This window comes from Osmerus eperlanus, chromosome 10, assembly GCF_963692335.1.
Source record: "Osmerus eperlanus chromosome 10, fOsmEpe2.1, whole genome shotgun sequence".
NCBI classification, from domain to species: domain Eukaryota; kingdom Metazoa; phylum Chordata; class Actinopteri; order Osmeriformes; family Osmeridae; genus Osmerus; species Osmerus eperlanus.
In genome coordinates, this window is record NC_085027.1 from 12,343,912 (window position 1) to 12,357,827 (window position 13,916).

Here is a 13,916-nt window from a genome sequence, read left to right on the forward strand (position 1 = left end):
ATAATAAAACACGGTCGTGGGCCGGTCTGCGTTTCAAAGTCCCGGGACGTTTTTCAGTCCCAGTCCAGACCTGCTGTGAGAGTGTGTGTGGGTGTGTGTTTGTGTTTGTGTGTGTGTATCTTCTCTGGTGAGTTTTTGCCTAGAATTCTAGTCTGCATATTGATGAGCCCTTGAGGCCTTGTTGAATAAAAGGCTAAAATACCCACAACACTATCTAACTAGAGAGGGTACAATTTCTGGGGAAATTGTAGGGTGTGCTTGCTTGCGTCGGTTGGACAGGGGTCCGTTTTTTAATGACATTTTTACAACTGATATTTCTGTATTTTATATAAAAATGCATACTTATTATTTATAAAGATGACATAGATTTAAAAGCATTTTTTTTTGCTGCTCATTTACAACTGAAAATACGAGTGAAGTGTAGAATGAAATCATTTCCCCAAGAGGCAAGAGGCAGCCTCATCGTTGAATCAAAACGAATACATTTGGCAGACCGGTGTACAAATTGACCTAATCTCTATGACTTAAACGTCCTTTTAAGTTTTTCCCTTCTCGTGATATTTTCATGCATTTAGCCTACTCATTGCATTCATTCATTAATAAAGAACCCCCTTTAAAGATTATTCTACGACGTTACCCGGCAGTAGAAGATGGAATCGCGATTCAAACAGTACCATCTGCTAACTGAAAATATGCCCCCCAAAACGTAAATAAGCTTGACATTTATTTAGTGGAAAATCGCTCATTCATAAAAAGCTCACTGGTAGCGATCATTGTCAGTAACAACGCAAAATGCGATATAGCCCTGTGTGGAGAAGCTGCCCCGGTAAATTGTACTACTACGGTACAGTAGTAGTACAGACTAGACTACTGCTGTGTTCGTCTTGGTAGCGATTGCGTTGGTTGAATTGGATTTAACGTTCCGTTGTACGGTTTAGGCTGAAATTAATTATTTTCATGAACAGGTTGACAAAGTTTAGGCTGTGGCAATGAAGTTCAGGTTAGTAGTTAGATAGACTTTTGATTTAAGTAAGGGGAGTGCCGAACATGTTCTGTCGCCGTTTGACTTCCTACAGCTGTGTAAATGTTTTTGTAGTGTCTCGCGTAGGCTACAGCGTTGCAGTGATACACTGGATTGAAACCACAGGTAATGATAATTTCACCCACAAATCGTTTACTTGTAATCTAATGTCATAATAAATCCTACAACGAAAATGTATATGTGAGGAATGTTTATTTTAACGATTGAAAACAGATACATCATAGACCACTGTAGTATGTGTTGCCCGGGCAACACAGGCTAATGTCATGATGCTAATATTTCAGTGAAATAGTAGACTACTGTTTCCGAAAGTAGATGTACTTCCTTAATAATATCAGCTTATATTGTACATTACACATCACAATTGTGTGTCATATCACAAAGTAAAATGAGTAAATAGTTATCACCCTGGCCTCTTTGCTTGTGGCGTTCCTGCAGCTGCCTTGCAGTAAAGCTATAGTTAGCCTAGCTATCCCCCAAGTTAACAGATGCGAAACGAATGTTCTGCTACAGGTAGTCACGCGTGTTTTCGTGACGTTAGTGACGTAGTGACGTTAGTAACGTCAGTGACTGTGGCTAGCAAATTAGCCACCGTTAGCTTCACTTTTCGCCACAAAAACTTAACTTAAGCCCAAACCATGCAACGGAATGTAAATTCCAATAGAAGCAACGCAATCGCTACCAAGACGAACCTTTTGACACCGCCGTTGTGTATGTAGGCCAAATATTGACTGAGTTTTAGGGGGGCGAAAATAAACAATAATAAATCATATATATGTGAGAGAACAAAGGTTGTGCTCTCGCCGAAGGCTTGAGCACACCCAATAACCTTCCACCCACGTAACCTCCACCACCCACTCCCCTGACACATACACACACACACACACTCACACACACACACACCCACACAAACACACACACTGTCACACACACAGACTCAAGCACACTCACACACACACAGCCACTCCTTTTCAATACTAAACCCATCCAGCACCTTCCCCTACACAGGTCTATAAACCCACAGAGATTGTAAAAAGTCTTCAGATCTGTTTGCATAAGGTCTCCTCTCTCCCCTCTCCAGCTCTCCTAATAGAGGCTAACCTTGTAACCCCTCTTCCCTTACCGCAGCAGAACCAACCCCCCAGGTCATCTAACCTGCCTTCCCTCCCAGTATTAACCTTTCACCCTACCTATCTACCACCCACGCATGCTTGCTGTCTCTGCACCTATGTTCCCACACACCTCATCCACCCCTTGCCCCCAGCCCCTGCCCCCAGCCCCTGCCCCCAAGCAGCTACCCACCCTTTATGCCGTAGGCCCTCTGTGCTCCCCCCCTCCTCCTCCTCCGCCCTCACCCTATCCAGTCCTCCTCCACCCCTGCTCCTGTCTCCAGTATGGAAGCAGGGTCTCTCTGACAGTAATTACTGGAGGATGTACGAGGGTCAGGATGTCTGACCTACCTAGATACTCCCACACAGCACGGCTGAAGCTTCTCTGTCTCTCTCTCTCTCTCTCTCTCTCGCTTTCTTTCTCTCTCTCTTTCTCTTTTTCTTTCTTTTGTGCTCTCTTTCAACCTTTCTCTGTCTTTTTTATCTCTTGCTGCCCTCTTTTCTCTCTCTTTTCTCTCTCTCTCTCTCTCTCTCTCTCTCTCTCTCTCTCTCTCTCTCTCTCTCTCTCTCTCTCTCTCTCTCTCTCTTCATTTGTCCTTTTTTCTCTTTCAGTGCTTCAGGAATGGAGTGGTGAGGAAGTGTGCACTCAGCAAGATTGTGGTTCCCGTGGCAGCGTGAGGGTGGTGGGGGTGAGCACAGGCAGGAGTGTGGGGGGAGGGGGCGTTGGTGACACATTGCTCCCACGGGAACGCAAGCTTAGCAAGCACTGAGTTACCTGACGGTGGTTTTACACCCTCACCCCTCTGTTTCTCCCTCCCTGCTCTCCATCCCTCATACTCTGTGCAAGCTGCTCGCAGCTCCTTTCACACCTTTTCTCTTTCTATTTTCCACAAGATATACAGTACATTGTTATCGCTCTCATTCTTTCCGTTTTTTCCTTGTCTATTTATCCAGACTTCACCCCGAGCTTGACGTGCATGTCGCTAATTATAACCAAAGAGCCAGACCTCTGCTTCTCTGTGATAATACCATGTTGTCATCCCTCTGTCTTTGGTTTGATAAACTAATTGTACTGTAAATCCATGTCCTCTAGCTGGAATGTGTTATGCCGGTATTTCTATAACAACAGAGCAATGTCAAAAATGTCATACAATGCTAATGCTAACTCTAATTACAACATTATTCATGCTTATCAACATGTCCTCTGCCTGTAGAAGAATTATTTAGCTGAGTATTAGCTTACCATTATTGTTAGCTCAACATAAGCTCAGCATTAGTATAGTATTAACTTAGCATTAGCTTTGGTATAATCTTTAGCATCAGTGTTTCCTGTGCTGAACCTGTGTTGTTGTTGGCTGTTACCCATCAGCCATTGTGGCCAGATCTTTCTTGCAAAGCTTCAGCAGAGCTTTTGGGGTGTAGTACAAGATATGGAGGACAGTCAGAAGCCCCAGAGCAGTTTGTGTCTATACCACAGCTAACTCCACGAGGTCTGGATATATTGTTTGTGAAACCTCAAAGCTTTGTTCTGTCACGTTTAGACAGACACACTCACACACTCACACACACACTCACACATCCAGAAAGGCCTACTAAGGATGTCAGGCTAAAAGCGAAGATGTGAGAGGAGAATAGAATGAGACAAGGCTGAGGGCTTGTTCTGTGGGCAAAGCTTTCTCTCGTCACCTCACAAGCCCTCCCTCCATCTCCGAGGACTAACTCTGAGCTTTTATAACATGCAGCGCCCGCCGCTCTTCTTTCTCACCGCTGGGCTCCCTTTTTTCATCTCTCTGCCTTTGTATTCCTCCCTCCTCACCTGGGCTCTGAGGAGTCAGGTGTGTGAGGCTGCCAGGGGGGGTAGCTGTGTGTGTGTGTGAGTTAGGTGTGTGAGGCAGGTGTGTGTGAGGTAGGTGTGTGTGTGAGGTCATTGTGTAAGGGAGGTGGTGTGTGAGGGAAGTGTGTGAGGGAGGTGTGTGAGGCTGCCAGTGGGGTAGGTGGGTGAGGTAGGTGTGTGTGAGGGAGGTGTGTGAGGGAGTTGTGTGAGGCTGCCAGTGGGTAGGTGTGTGTGAGGGAGGTGTGTGAGGGAGGTGTGTGAGGGAGTTGTGTGAGGCTGCCAGTGGGGTAGGTGTGTGTGAGGGAGGTGTGTGAGGCTGCCAGTGGGGTAGGTGGGTGAGGTAGGTGTGTGTGAGGTAGGTGTGTGAGGGAGATGTGTGAGGATTTTGCTCAGCACAATGTGCAGATAGCAGAGGTGTTCTCAGGTGACTCAGGACAGCATTCCCTTTCCATTACTGTATGTGGCAGTGCATGGGCTATGGACTGAGGCTAGAGCTTAGGCCAGGGCTCTGGATAGGTTTGGGGCTTGGGCTGGCCTTCTGGGGCTGGTGTTGGAAGTGAGGCTGGATCTAACGCTGGATTTGGGGCTGGTGTTGGAGCTTAGACAGTGTGTGCAGCCGTGCGGCAGTGACAGGGCCTCCAGAGAGACAGATTAATGTGGGCTAACTGCCTCTGGCCTTTCTGTGTGGGAGCTGAATGGGGGTGGGCAGAATGGAGGGAGGGGACTTATAGAGCGACAGAAAACAAGTTCCACAGTGTTTCATAGACTAGTACCTTATCTAAGAAGGCAGATTGTTGAGATTCTCACTGACAAAATAATTCACCAACAGCTCACTGTTTGGTGCAATGAATATCTCCCTCTTTCTACCCTCCCCATCTATCTTTCTATCTTTCCTTTTCTATCTATGTTTCCCTCTTTCTGTCTCTCCCTCCTACTCTCTGTCTCTCTCCCTCCCTCTTTCATTCTCTCTCTCTCCCCTTCTGGCTGCTTGTTTACGGGGGATTAGTGAAGCCTCAGGGGAGAGAGACATGCAAACAAGGGATCCATGTCTACCTGTCTGGAATATCAATGACACACACACACTTTCACTGTACATTCAGGAAAAGGATGTGTTAGACAGACTAAACAGCCACTAAAGCTGTGTTTTACAAGGCCTCTGGAGGGCAGAGACAGACAGAGAGAGAGAGAGAGAGAGAGAGAGAGAGAGAGAGAGAGAGATGTCTCACAGTGACTGGAGGCTGCTGACACTGGTACAAGACGTCATTAGAAAAGGAGAAGACGGGGAAATGAGAACAATTTCAAGATGGGAAAAGATGGGAGGAAAGGAGAGAACGCAAGACAAGCAAAAGAACGGCAGTGCAGAGGTGGAGAGAGAGTGGGATGTAGAGTATGAGGAACAGAGGAAGATAGAGCACCTGGTCTGGGTATCTGCTCCAATCACAGATAGAGAGGGCCGGGGGGGGGGGGGGGGGGGGTTCATGGAAGGTTTGTGATGATGACTAACTCTGTCAAACACCTGAAACCTCTCCTCTCGCTCTCTCTATCTCTCTCTTTCCCTCTCTCTCTCGCTCTCTCTCTCTCTCTCTCTCTCTCTCTCTCTCTCTCTCTATCTATCTAGCTCTCTCTCTCTCCCCCTCTATCTCTTCCTCTCTGTGTTTTTGCATATCCACCCACTTGGCTAATTAAAAGTCTTCACAGCCAGTTTGTCTGGCAAGGCACGGTTTTTCAGAACACCGTAGGGGTGTGTTTGCGTGTGTGTGTGTGGAGGGGGTGGGGGGTAGTGTTGGAAGGAGTTTTGCTGAAGGAGGGGTTAAAGGATCTGGGTAGATTGTAAGCTTGCCAACACACACACATGCGCACACACATACACACACAGATGAGGAACTGAGCCAGGTGACTTGGCCAAAGCATTGCAGAGAGTCAGGGTAGATACAGAGATGTACATCTCCATACAATATTTCAGTGTTTGTCCTATTTGTGTGCGTGCGTGTTTATATTATGGGATGTCTTCTTCCATCATGGTCTTGGTGATAACTCTATAGACTCAGCAACGTCGATAACCTTGGTACTACAGATGTGTGTGTGTGTGTGTGTCTGTGTGTGCATGCGCTAGCTCCAAGCTCAGAGCTGTTATAATCGTTAGTTCCTGTTGCTGACTCCAGAGAACCTGACTGTAATAAAGTCTTGTATAGTTTCTCTACACTCTAATTGGCTCTAGTCCCCCATGCCCTGTCCAATCAGCATCTGGGAGTCGTGTGAGCATGTGTTTGTGGTGTGTGTGTGAAGTGTATGTGTGTGTGTGTGAAGTGTATGTGTGTTTGAAGTGTATATGTGTGTGTGTGGGGGGGTGGGGGGGTGGGGGGTGTTTGTCTTACAGCAGTGGATTGTGGGTCTGGCTGGACAGCCTCATACAGGTGCAATCTCAGGGGATGTTGCCATGGCAACAGCAGGTTGGCTAATGATGGACAGAGAGTATATAAAAAAGTCAGTTTTATCTTGCTGTGTGTGTGTGTCAGTGCTTTTGTATAGCATTGAGGACACTTAGTACTTGTGTGTGTGTGCATGTGTTCCCTTAAATTATATTTCATTGTTCTAAGAGGAAAGTTTGTGTCATTGTATCTGACTCTCAACACAATATCCCAGGCATAACATAATTACCCAGCATGCAATATTGAGATGATGACATTACCTTTGTATTTCTGTTCTCTCTGCCTGCTCTAGTTTGGGGTGTTAAAGTGTTGAATAGAAAGTTCCTGTGTTCACTTTGCATTCTGTGTCTCCATAACGATGTGTCCAGTGTTTCTCAAGATAGTACAGTTTCAACAGAATATGTGGTTATCCTGTTTAGCCGTACAGTGTTGACCTGACTCTAACCCTAACCTTGACCCTAACATGAACCTAGCCCTGATTCTGCTTCTAATCCTGAATCTAACCCTGACCCTAACCTTGACCCTGGGCTGTGTCCTCTGATCAGATCTACAGACGCTGCTGGCTGGTCTTTAAGAAGTCGTCTAGTAAAGGACCTCGCAGACTGGAGAAATACCCAGATGAGAAATCAGCCTACATCAGATCCTGTCCCAAGGTTGGTATCCCTTCAACTACATCTAGTTTAGCTGGGACTGTGTGTGTGTGTGTGTGTGTGTGTGTGTGTGGTATCAGCTTGTCAGCCTCTGTTCACTGACCTCCTCTGTAAAGCTTCAAGGTGCAAGGTTGCCTGTCTGGAGATAAATCACTGAACACACACACACACACACCTGCCTGAGTCCTTCTAGCACCCCCTGACAGCCCAGCAAGAATCAAACATGTCTCTCTCCTCTCTCTCCCTCCCTTTTTCTCTCTCTCTCCCTCTTTCTCTCTCTCTCACTCTCCGCTAGCCTGTCTGTCTCACTCAGTTTCTTTTCCATTCTTCATAGCTCCTCTCTCTCTCTCTCTCTCTCTCTCTTCTCTCTCTCTCTCTCTCTCTCTCTCTCTCTCTCTCTCTCTCTCTCTCCTCTCTCTCTCTCTCTCTCTCTCTCTCTCTCTCTCACACACACACACACACTTTCTCTTTCATTCTCTTTCATCTGTCTTTCGATCTATTACCAGCCCACCTCTCTCTCTTTCTGTCTCTCAATATATATATGTCTCTATCTGCCAGTCCTACAGTGACAGGCTAACTCAATGTCCTGCTACTAGGTATTCACCAGGTATTGATGCATTTTGGACAGCCTGAGTTTATGTCCAGATCTGACCTTTTGACCTCTTCTGTTGTCTAGGTGACAGAGATCAGCAATGTGAAGAATGTCACCCGGTTGCCACGGGACACCAAGCGTCAAGCGGTGGCAATTGTCTTTACAGATGACACTTCGCGAACCTTTACCTGTGAATCAGGTGGGTGTCTATATTGGTTTTTTTTTTGGCACGGAATACCTTTCGTAAATGCGGCCAAAGCAATAATCTGAACAATTCCACACATCTCTCTGTCTCTCTTTTTCTCTCTCTCTCTCTCTCTCTCTCTCTCTCTCTCTCTCTCTCTCTCTCTCTCTCTCTCTCCTCATCTCCTCTCTCTCTCTTCTCTCTCTCTCTCTCTCTCTCTCTCCTCTCTCTCTCTCTCTCTCTCTCTCTCTCTCTCTCAGCTCTCTCTCTCTCTCTCTCTCTCTCTCTCTCTCTCTCTCTCTCTCTCTCTCTCTCTCTCTCTCTCTCTCACACACACACACACACACACACACACTATGTCCTGTGTTTGACTTGTCCCTGTGGTCCTGCCCACCAGAGCTCGAGGCAGAGGAGTGGTTCAAGACCCTGTCAATCGAGTGCCTGGGGACCCGCCTTAATGACATCAGCATGGGAGAACCAGATCTGCTGGCCGCAGGGGTGCAGTGTGAGCATACAGGTCAGTCTCCATGGCAACACACAGCAACACAACCCCCCCCCCACACACACACACTCACACATGCACACACACACCTGCACGAAACACACACACAACACATACACACAGTAGCAACAGTAGCTCACTGTTTCATGTTATTACTGTCTTGCTGGCCGTGTTCTGATGAGAGCGGCCCCAGTCTGGCTTTGTGAGGGAGGAGCAGTGTGTTTTGTCTGTCATGATTACTTTCATCTCTGGGGGATAGAATGTTCCTATATGTATTAACATATAGGAATTCATTACTACTACAGATTACTTTAGAAGTCTAAATGTCCCTCACTTGCCCATCCCCCCTTCACCCATTGTCCACCCCCACCTCTCTCCTACCCTCACCCATTGCCCCCTCCCTGTCCGCCCTTCCTCTTACCCAAACCACCCGCCCACCACTATCCCTTCAGAGCGTTTCAATGTGTTCCTCCTGCCCTGCCCCAACTTGGACATCTATGGGGAGTGCATGATGCAGATCACCCATGAGAACATCTACCTGTGGGACATCCACAACCCTCGCACCAAGCTGGTCACCTGGCCACTCTGCTCGCTGCGGAGATACGGACGAGACGCCACACGCTTCACCTTCGAGGCGGGACGGTATGGACCGTGTGTGTGTGTGTGTGTTGGGATGGGGGATGGGACTGTATGGACCGTGTGTGTGTGTTGGGATGGGGGACGGGACGGTATGGACTGTGTGTGTTGGGATGGGGGACGGTGGAAAGGAGGATTCAGAATTAGTAAGGTCTGACCTTTTCTCATCTGACTGTGTTCACTTCAAAGACCACAGTCTCCCTCTCTCTTCCTCCACATCTCTCTGTCTCTCTCTGACTCTCTCTGTCGGACACACATGCTCACCGCTGGACAAAGCCTCATAAAGAGATTGATTGAATAGATTGCAGGAAATCAATGATGAGCAAAGCGTTCTTATCTCCTCTCTGCTCTCGTCCGCTTTGATAAACTTGAAAGTAGATGACTGGTGTGCAGGCAGGGAACAGCCTAGAGGACACAGACTGAACGGCTGGACTGACACACACACGCACACACACACACACACACACACACACACACACAGACAAATAAACAAACAAACAGACAGACAGACACACAGACAGATAGACAGACAGACACACAGCCAGATAGACAGACAGACAGATAGATGCACACAGTCAGACATACAGGCATGCAGGTATACACATAGACAGACAGTAACAGACAGACAGACAGACAGGGACGGAGGGAGAGAGACATGGAGGGAGCTTGAGTGGTTACACACTGCCCTCTGGTGGTGAGATGAGGTCAATACTACTGTCTAGTGTCGGAAATTTCTATGAGATAGATCACACTTTATGCCAAGTCAGATATATATTTTTTTTTTTATTGCACTTTTAAATTTAATATGATGTGTTTGTGTGTGTGTGTGCATGTGTGACAGGATGTGTGACAGTGGCGAGGGCCTGTATACGTTCCAGACCAGAGAGGGGGAGCAGATCTACCAGAGGGTTCATTCTTCCACCCTGGCCATCGCTGAGCAACACAAACGAGTCCTCATGGAGATGGAGAAGAACAGCCGAGTAAGACTCACACACACACACACACACACACACACGCACGCACACACACACACACACACACACACACACACACACAACACACACACACACACACACACACACACACACACACACAGGCATACACACAAAGACACTTGCACACATTTTCCAGGTGGTTCTGACATGTCTCCTCTGTGTGGCAGCTGTTGTCGAAGGGTTCGGACCCAGGCTCGTACCCCTGCACGCCCACTGCCATCCTGCCACGCAGCGCTTTCTGGCACCACATCACTGGCACCCAGGGGGGCATGGAGCCCAGCAACGGTACACAGTCTGAACCCCTAGTCCTGATCATAATCTTGACCCTTAACCCTCAATCCTGATCATAATCTTGACCCTTAACCCTCAATCCTGATCATAATCTTGACCCTTAACCCTCAGTCCTGATCCTAATCTTGACCCTTAACCCCCAGTCCTGATCCTAATCTTGACCCTTACCCCTCAGTCCTGATCCTAATCTTGACCCTTACCCCTCAGTCCTGATCATAATCTTGACCCTTAACCCAATTTGTAATATTTAATCCTAGCCCTAAGACTTGGCTCAGATCTTACAATCTTTGGCTTTTTCCGTTTCCTGTTTTTTACTTCCTGTTTCCTGTAGGTGACCTGTACAGCAGCTCCCAGTCTGGCGCAGAAGCCGACCTGCTCTCCACCCGCCATGCCACCCTGCCCCTGGCACACAGCCGCCACTCCCCTGCCCACTACCCCACCTACCCCGGTCAATGAGGTGGGGGGTGGCACTTTCATCTTACCCCCCCCATGTCCCCTCAACCACCTCCCCTACTCTGCTCCCTGCGCTTCTTCCACTGGATAGTCTCCTTAGAGCCACACCCTTTTATCCAACCCCTCCAGCCTATCAGGGTGGGAGAGTGAGTTGTGGGTCCGTAAAGGAACCAATACGACACCTTTTAGATCTTTGAAGCAAGTAGTGAAGGTTGAAGTTTTAGCTTCAGCGGAGTGGAGGGACGCTGCTTTCCAAAGAACTCAGACTCCCATAACCCCCTCAGTGTGGAGGGCGAAGTATATTGTGCAATCCAGCAGATGGTTGTTGTAGTACTCTGCTGAGTGTAGTTACTCTGTGAGGTGACCCTTTAGAGGGGTACCTCTCTATGTCTGTCTATGCATGGGCTTTGGAGATGGACAAACTGCTGTAGTATGACCAGAAGATGGCGCTGTGAGCAACTCGAAACCTTAAACAAACTTTTCAAACAGGAGTTGCTTCCTGGTCCTCACTCTCCATTTTAGACAGGCATCTCCATGGATCTCTGTCACCTCTTAGAAAGCTTCATCCCAGGAGCTCAGGACCGACTCTACAGCTCCTGCCAAGCTCCTGGTAGATGTTTGGAGAAGGATGGACAGACCTGTATCTCCTGCTCTCCAGCCTCCAGCATGAGAATGAACATGGCCGCAGCCTCTCGCTCCAACAGAACCTCAACCTGACACACACGTCTGTAGGACCTCCTCCTCCCCCTCCTCCCCCCCCCCCCTCCTCCTCCTCCTCCTCCCCCCCTCCCCCTCTTCCCCCTCCTCCCCCCCTCCTCCTCCCTCCTCCCTTCCCCCTCCCCTCCCCCTCTTCCCCCTCCTCCCCCTCCCCCTCCTCCTCCTCCTCCTCTTCCCTCTCTTTGTAACTGGCCTTAGGCACATCATTCAACTCAGTGTGAGAGTGAGTGTGTGTGAGTTGTGTGTGTGAGTAAGGGTTGGCAGGCTACCCTAACAGAGAGAGAGGGGGAGATAGGGAGAGAAAGAGGGCAGGATGTGTATTTCCACAGAGAAAACAGAGAAACCGTTCTTCTCTTTCATCTATATGTCGGTTCTATCACCGGGGTTGGAGATGTAACGACACACTTGCCTTCTGTTTCACCTCGCCTGATAATGACCACTGAAGTTGTTTGTGAGGAAGGACAGAGAAAGAAGGGTTGGAGATGGAGGGATAGAAAGACAGAAGAAGAAGGAGGCAGGACAGAGGGATACTGTAGGAAGGGAGGGAGAGACAGAGTCAACATGGCAATGATGAGGAGGGAGAAGGGAGAGAGGGATGAGAGGAAGAAAGGAGTGCAAGAACCCTACACAGAGCCATATAGTATGTCAATCTTGTAGATGTCCCGCCTAAAAACTTTTCAACAAGCCTGTGTTTTTGTTGCAATTTATTATGGGAGACCATTTGTTTGTTAATCTGTTCCTGATTGTGTTGAATGTGGAATTTTGTATCCATTTCCGCCTTGAAAGAGCACTTGGTTGTACACAGATGTGACGTAAAAACCAACAGGACAGCATGATAATGTTAGTGGCCTACAGTACCAAATCAAACAAACTCCAACCTGCCTGTCTGTCTGTCTATCTGTTTATCTGCCTGTCTGTCCATGTGTGTGTGTGTGTGTGTGTGTGTGTGTGTGTGTGTGTGTGTCTGTCTGTCTGTCTGTCTGCCTGGCTCGCTGTCTGCCTGCCTGTCTGTCTTTCTGAGAGGACATTCCACTATGCATTTTGTTTATTTATTATGTTCTATTGTTTTCTATTTGTTGAAGTTTCCACCCTGCCCTAAAGGCTGTAGGTAGGCAGGTAAAGACCCTGCTCACGCTTCAGTCACACTAGACTGTGGATCTAGGATCTATACAGTATACAGCACTGTGCAAAAGTCTTAAGGCACGGTAAAGATGCTTTATTTTCATTTCATTATTAATGAAATGAAAACACGAAACAACAAAAAATAATCAAAATATTGCTATTTTCTATTTAAAACACTAATGCAGAAAACAAAGATGTTTGCACAGTACTGTATCTATGCTTACCTCGCTTCTTAGCCACAACGTCTGGAGTAAACACATAATAATTCTATAGATGATAGTAACATTGAGCCTTCTGTAACATCATTATGAGACAAGAATATTCATTGGATGCTTTAGAAGAACATATGTATATTTAGTGATTTGACTGCTATAAAATAGGCATTGCCACTGTTAAAATTACTGTGGGTTGTAAAGTATATGGTTTTGGTGCCACCTAGTGGCAGAGGGTGTTACATCATCTTCGATGTGCTTGGGACGAATGTGCATAAAATTATATTAATTCAACTATGGTATTGATGGAGTGTTAAGAGACATACTAATGTTAATTCTGGAATTTGGGAAGACCTTTTCAACAGTGTATAATTTATGCTATGTTAACGTTAAGGGCTAAGCTTTCTGTTTAACATGTTTTGTCTATGTATTTCCTGTGTGTGTGTGTGTGTGTGTAGATGTGTGTTAATGTACATACACGTAACATGAGTTGTTGCTGTCCCTCATGGGGAGCTTGTATATACAGCTATTTATTTCACACCATAGTCCCATGGTCTCTGAGGTGTGTATGTATGTGTGTGTGTTCATGTAAGTGTGTGTGTGTGAGAGAGAGAAAGTGTGAGAGTATGTTTGTGGACTTGGATATTTGTACATGTGAGTATGTATGTGTGTGTTCTCATTCACAAGGGTTTTGATGACATGCTGTTTATGATAATTTGGAAACAAGTGATAATTTGAAATGCATGCTGTTCACACATGTTCCTAGCATCTATGTTCTTTACAGTACAGGGACAACAAATAAACATATTCCTCTTCACTGGCTCCAGTCAGTAATTCTGCAAGTGGGGTACACACACCTGGTCGTCCTACACTGGCCCCTTCCCCACAGGCCTTCGCAGAGGGGTGTGTGTATGTATGTTTGATCACTCCGTAGCTGTGTAGTCGCTTCTGTGTCACTGTTTTCTCTGAGCAGAAATGGACCACAGTAGCAGTTGAATAGAACACAAACACAAATAAGCAAGTGGTCCTGTAAGGGAGCACCTGGACACGTGCCCAGCTGCAGTCACAACTCTCATGTAGCGTCGCCATTGTTCTCCTCTGTGATAGTAGATCCCGTCGTGTTGGGACGTTGGTAGGACCCATGCACT

General features: G+C 47.1%; 1 protein-coding gene across 3 annotated transcripts in view; it reads left to right on the forward strand.

The window, feature by feature from the left end:
- The window catches only part of dok4 (docking protein 4), a 30,912-nt gene extending 17,324 nt beyond the window's left edge, over nucleotides 1–13,588 (forward strand). For 2 of the 3 annotated variants that reach the window (XM_062472069.1, XM_062472070.1), the window contains exons 3-9: nucleotides 6,960–7,067; nucleotides 7,741–7,855; nucleotides 8,238–8,357; nucleotides 8,795–8,984; nucleotides 9,820–9,958; nucleotides 10,141–10,258; nucleotides 10,609–13,588. In XM_062472069.1, coding sequence (XP_062328053.1) covers nucleotides 6,960–7,067; nucleotides 7,741–7,855; nucleotides 8,238–8,357; nucleotides 8,795–8,984; nucleotides 9,820–9,958; nucleotides 10,141–10,258; nucleotides 10,609–10,808 — 990 coding nt within the window. In that variant the 3' untranslated portion in view covers nucleotides 10,809–13,588. Of the gene's footprint in view, nucleotides 1–6,959; nucleotides 7,068–7,740; nucleotides 7,856–8,237; nucleotides 8,358–8,794; nucleotides 8,985–9,819; nucleotides 9,959–10,140; nucleotides 10,259–10,595 lie in introns of all 3 variants that reach the window. The other variant, XM_062472071.1, reaches the window with a different exon arrangement.
- The last annotated feature ends 328 nt before the right edge of the window (nucleotides 13,589–13,916 follow it).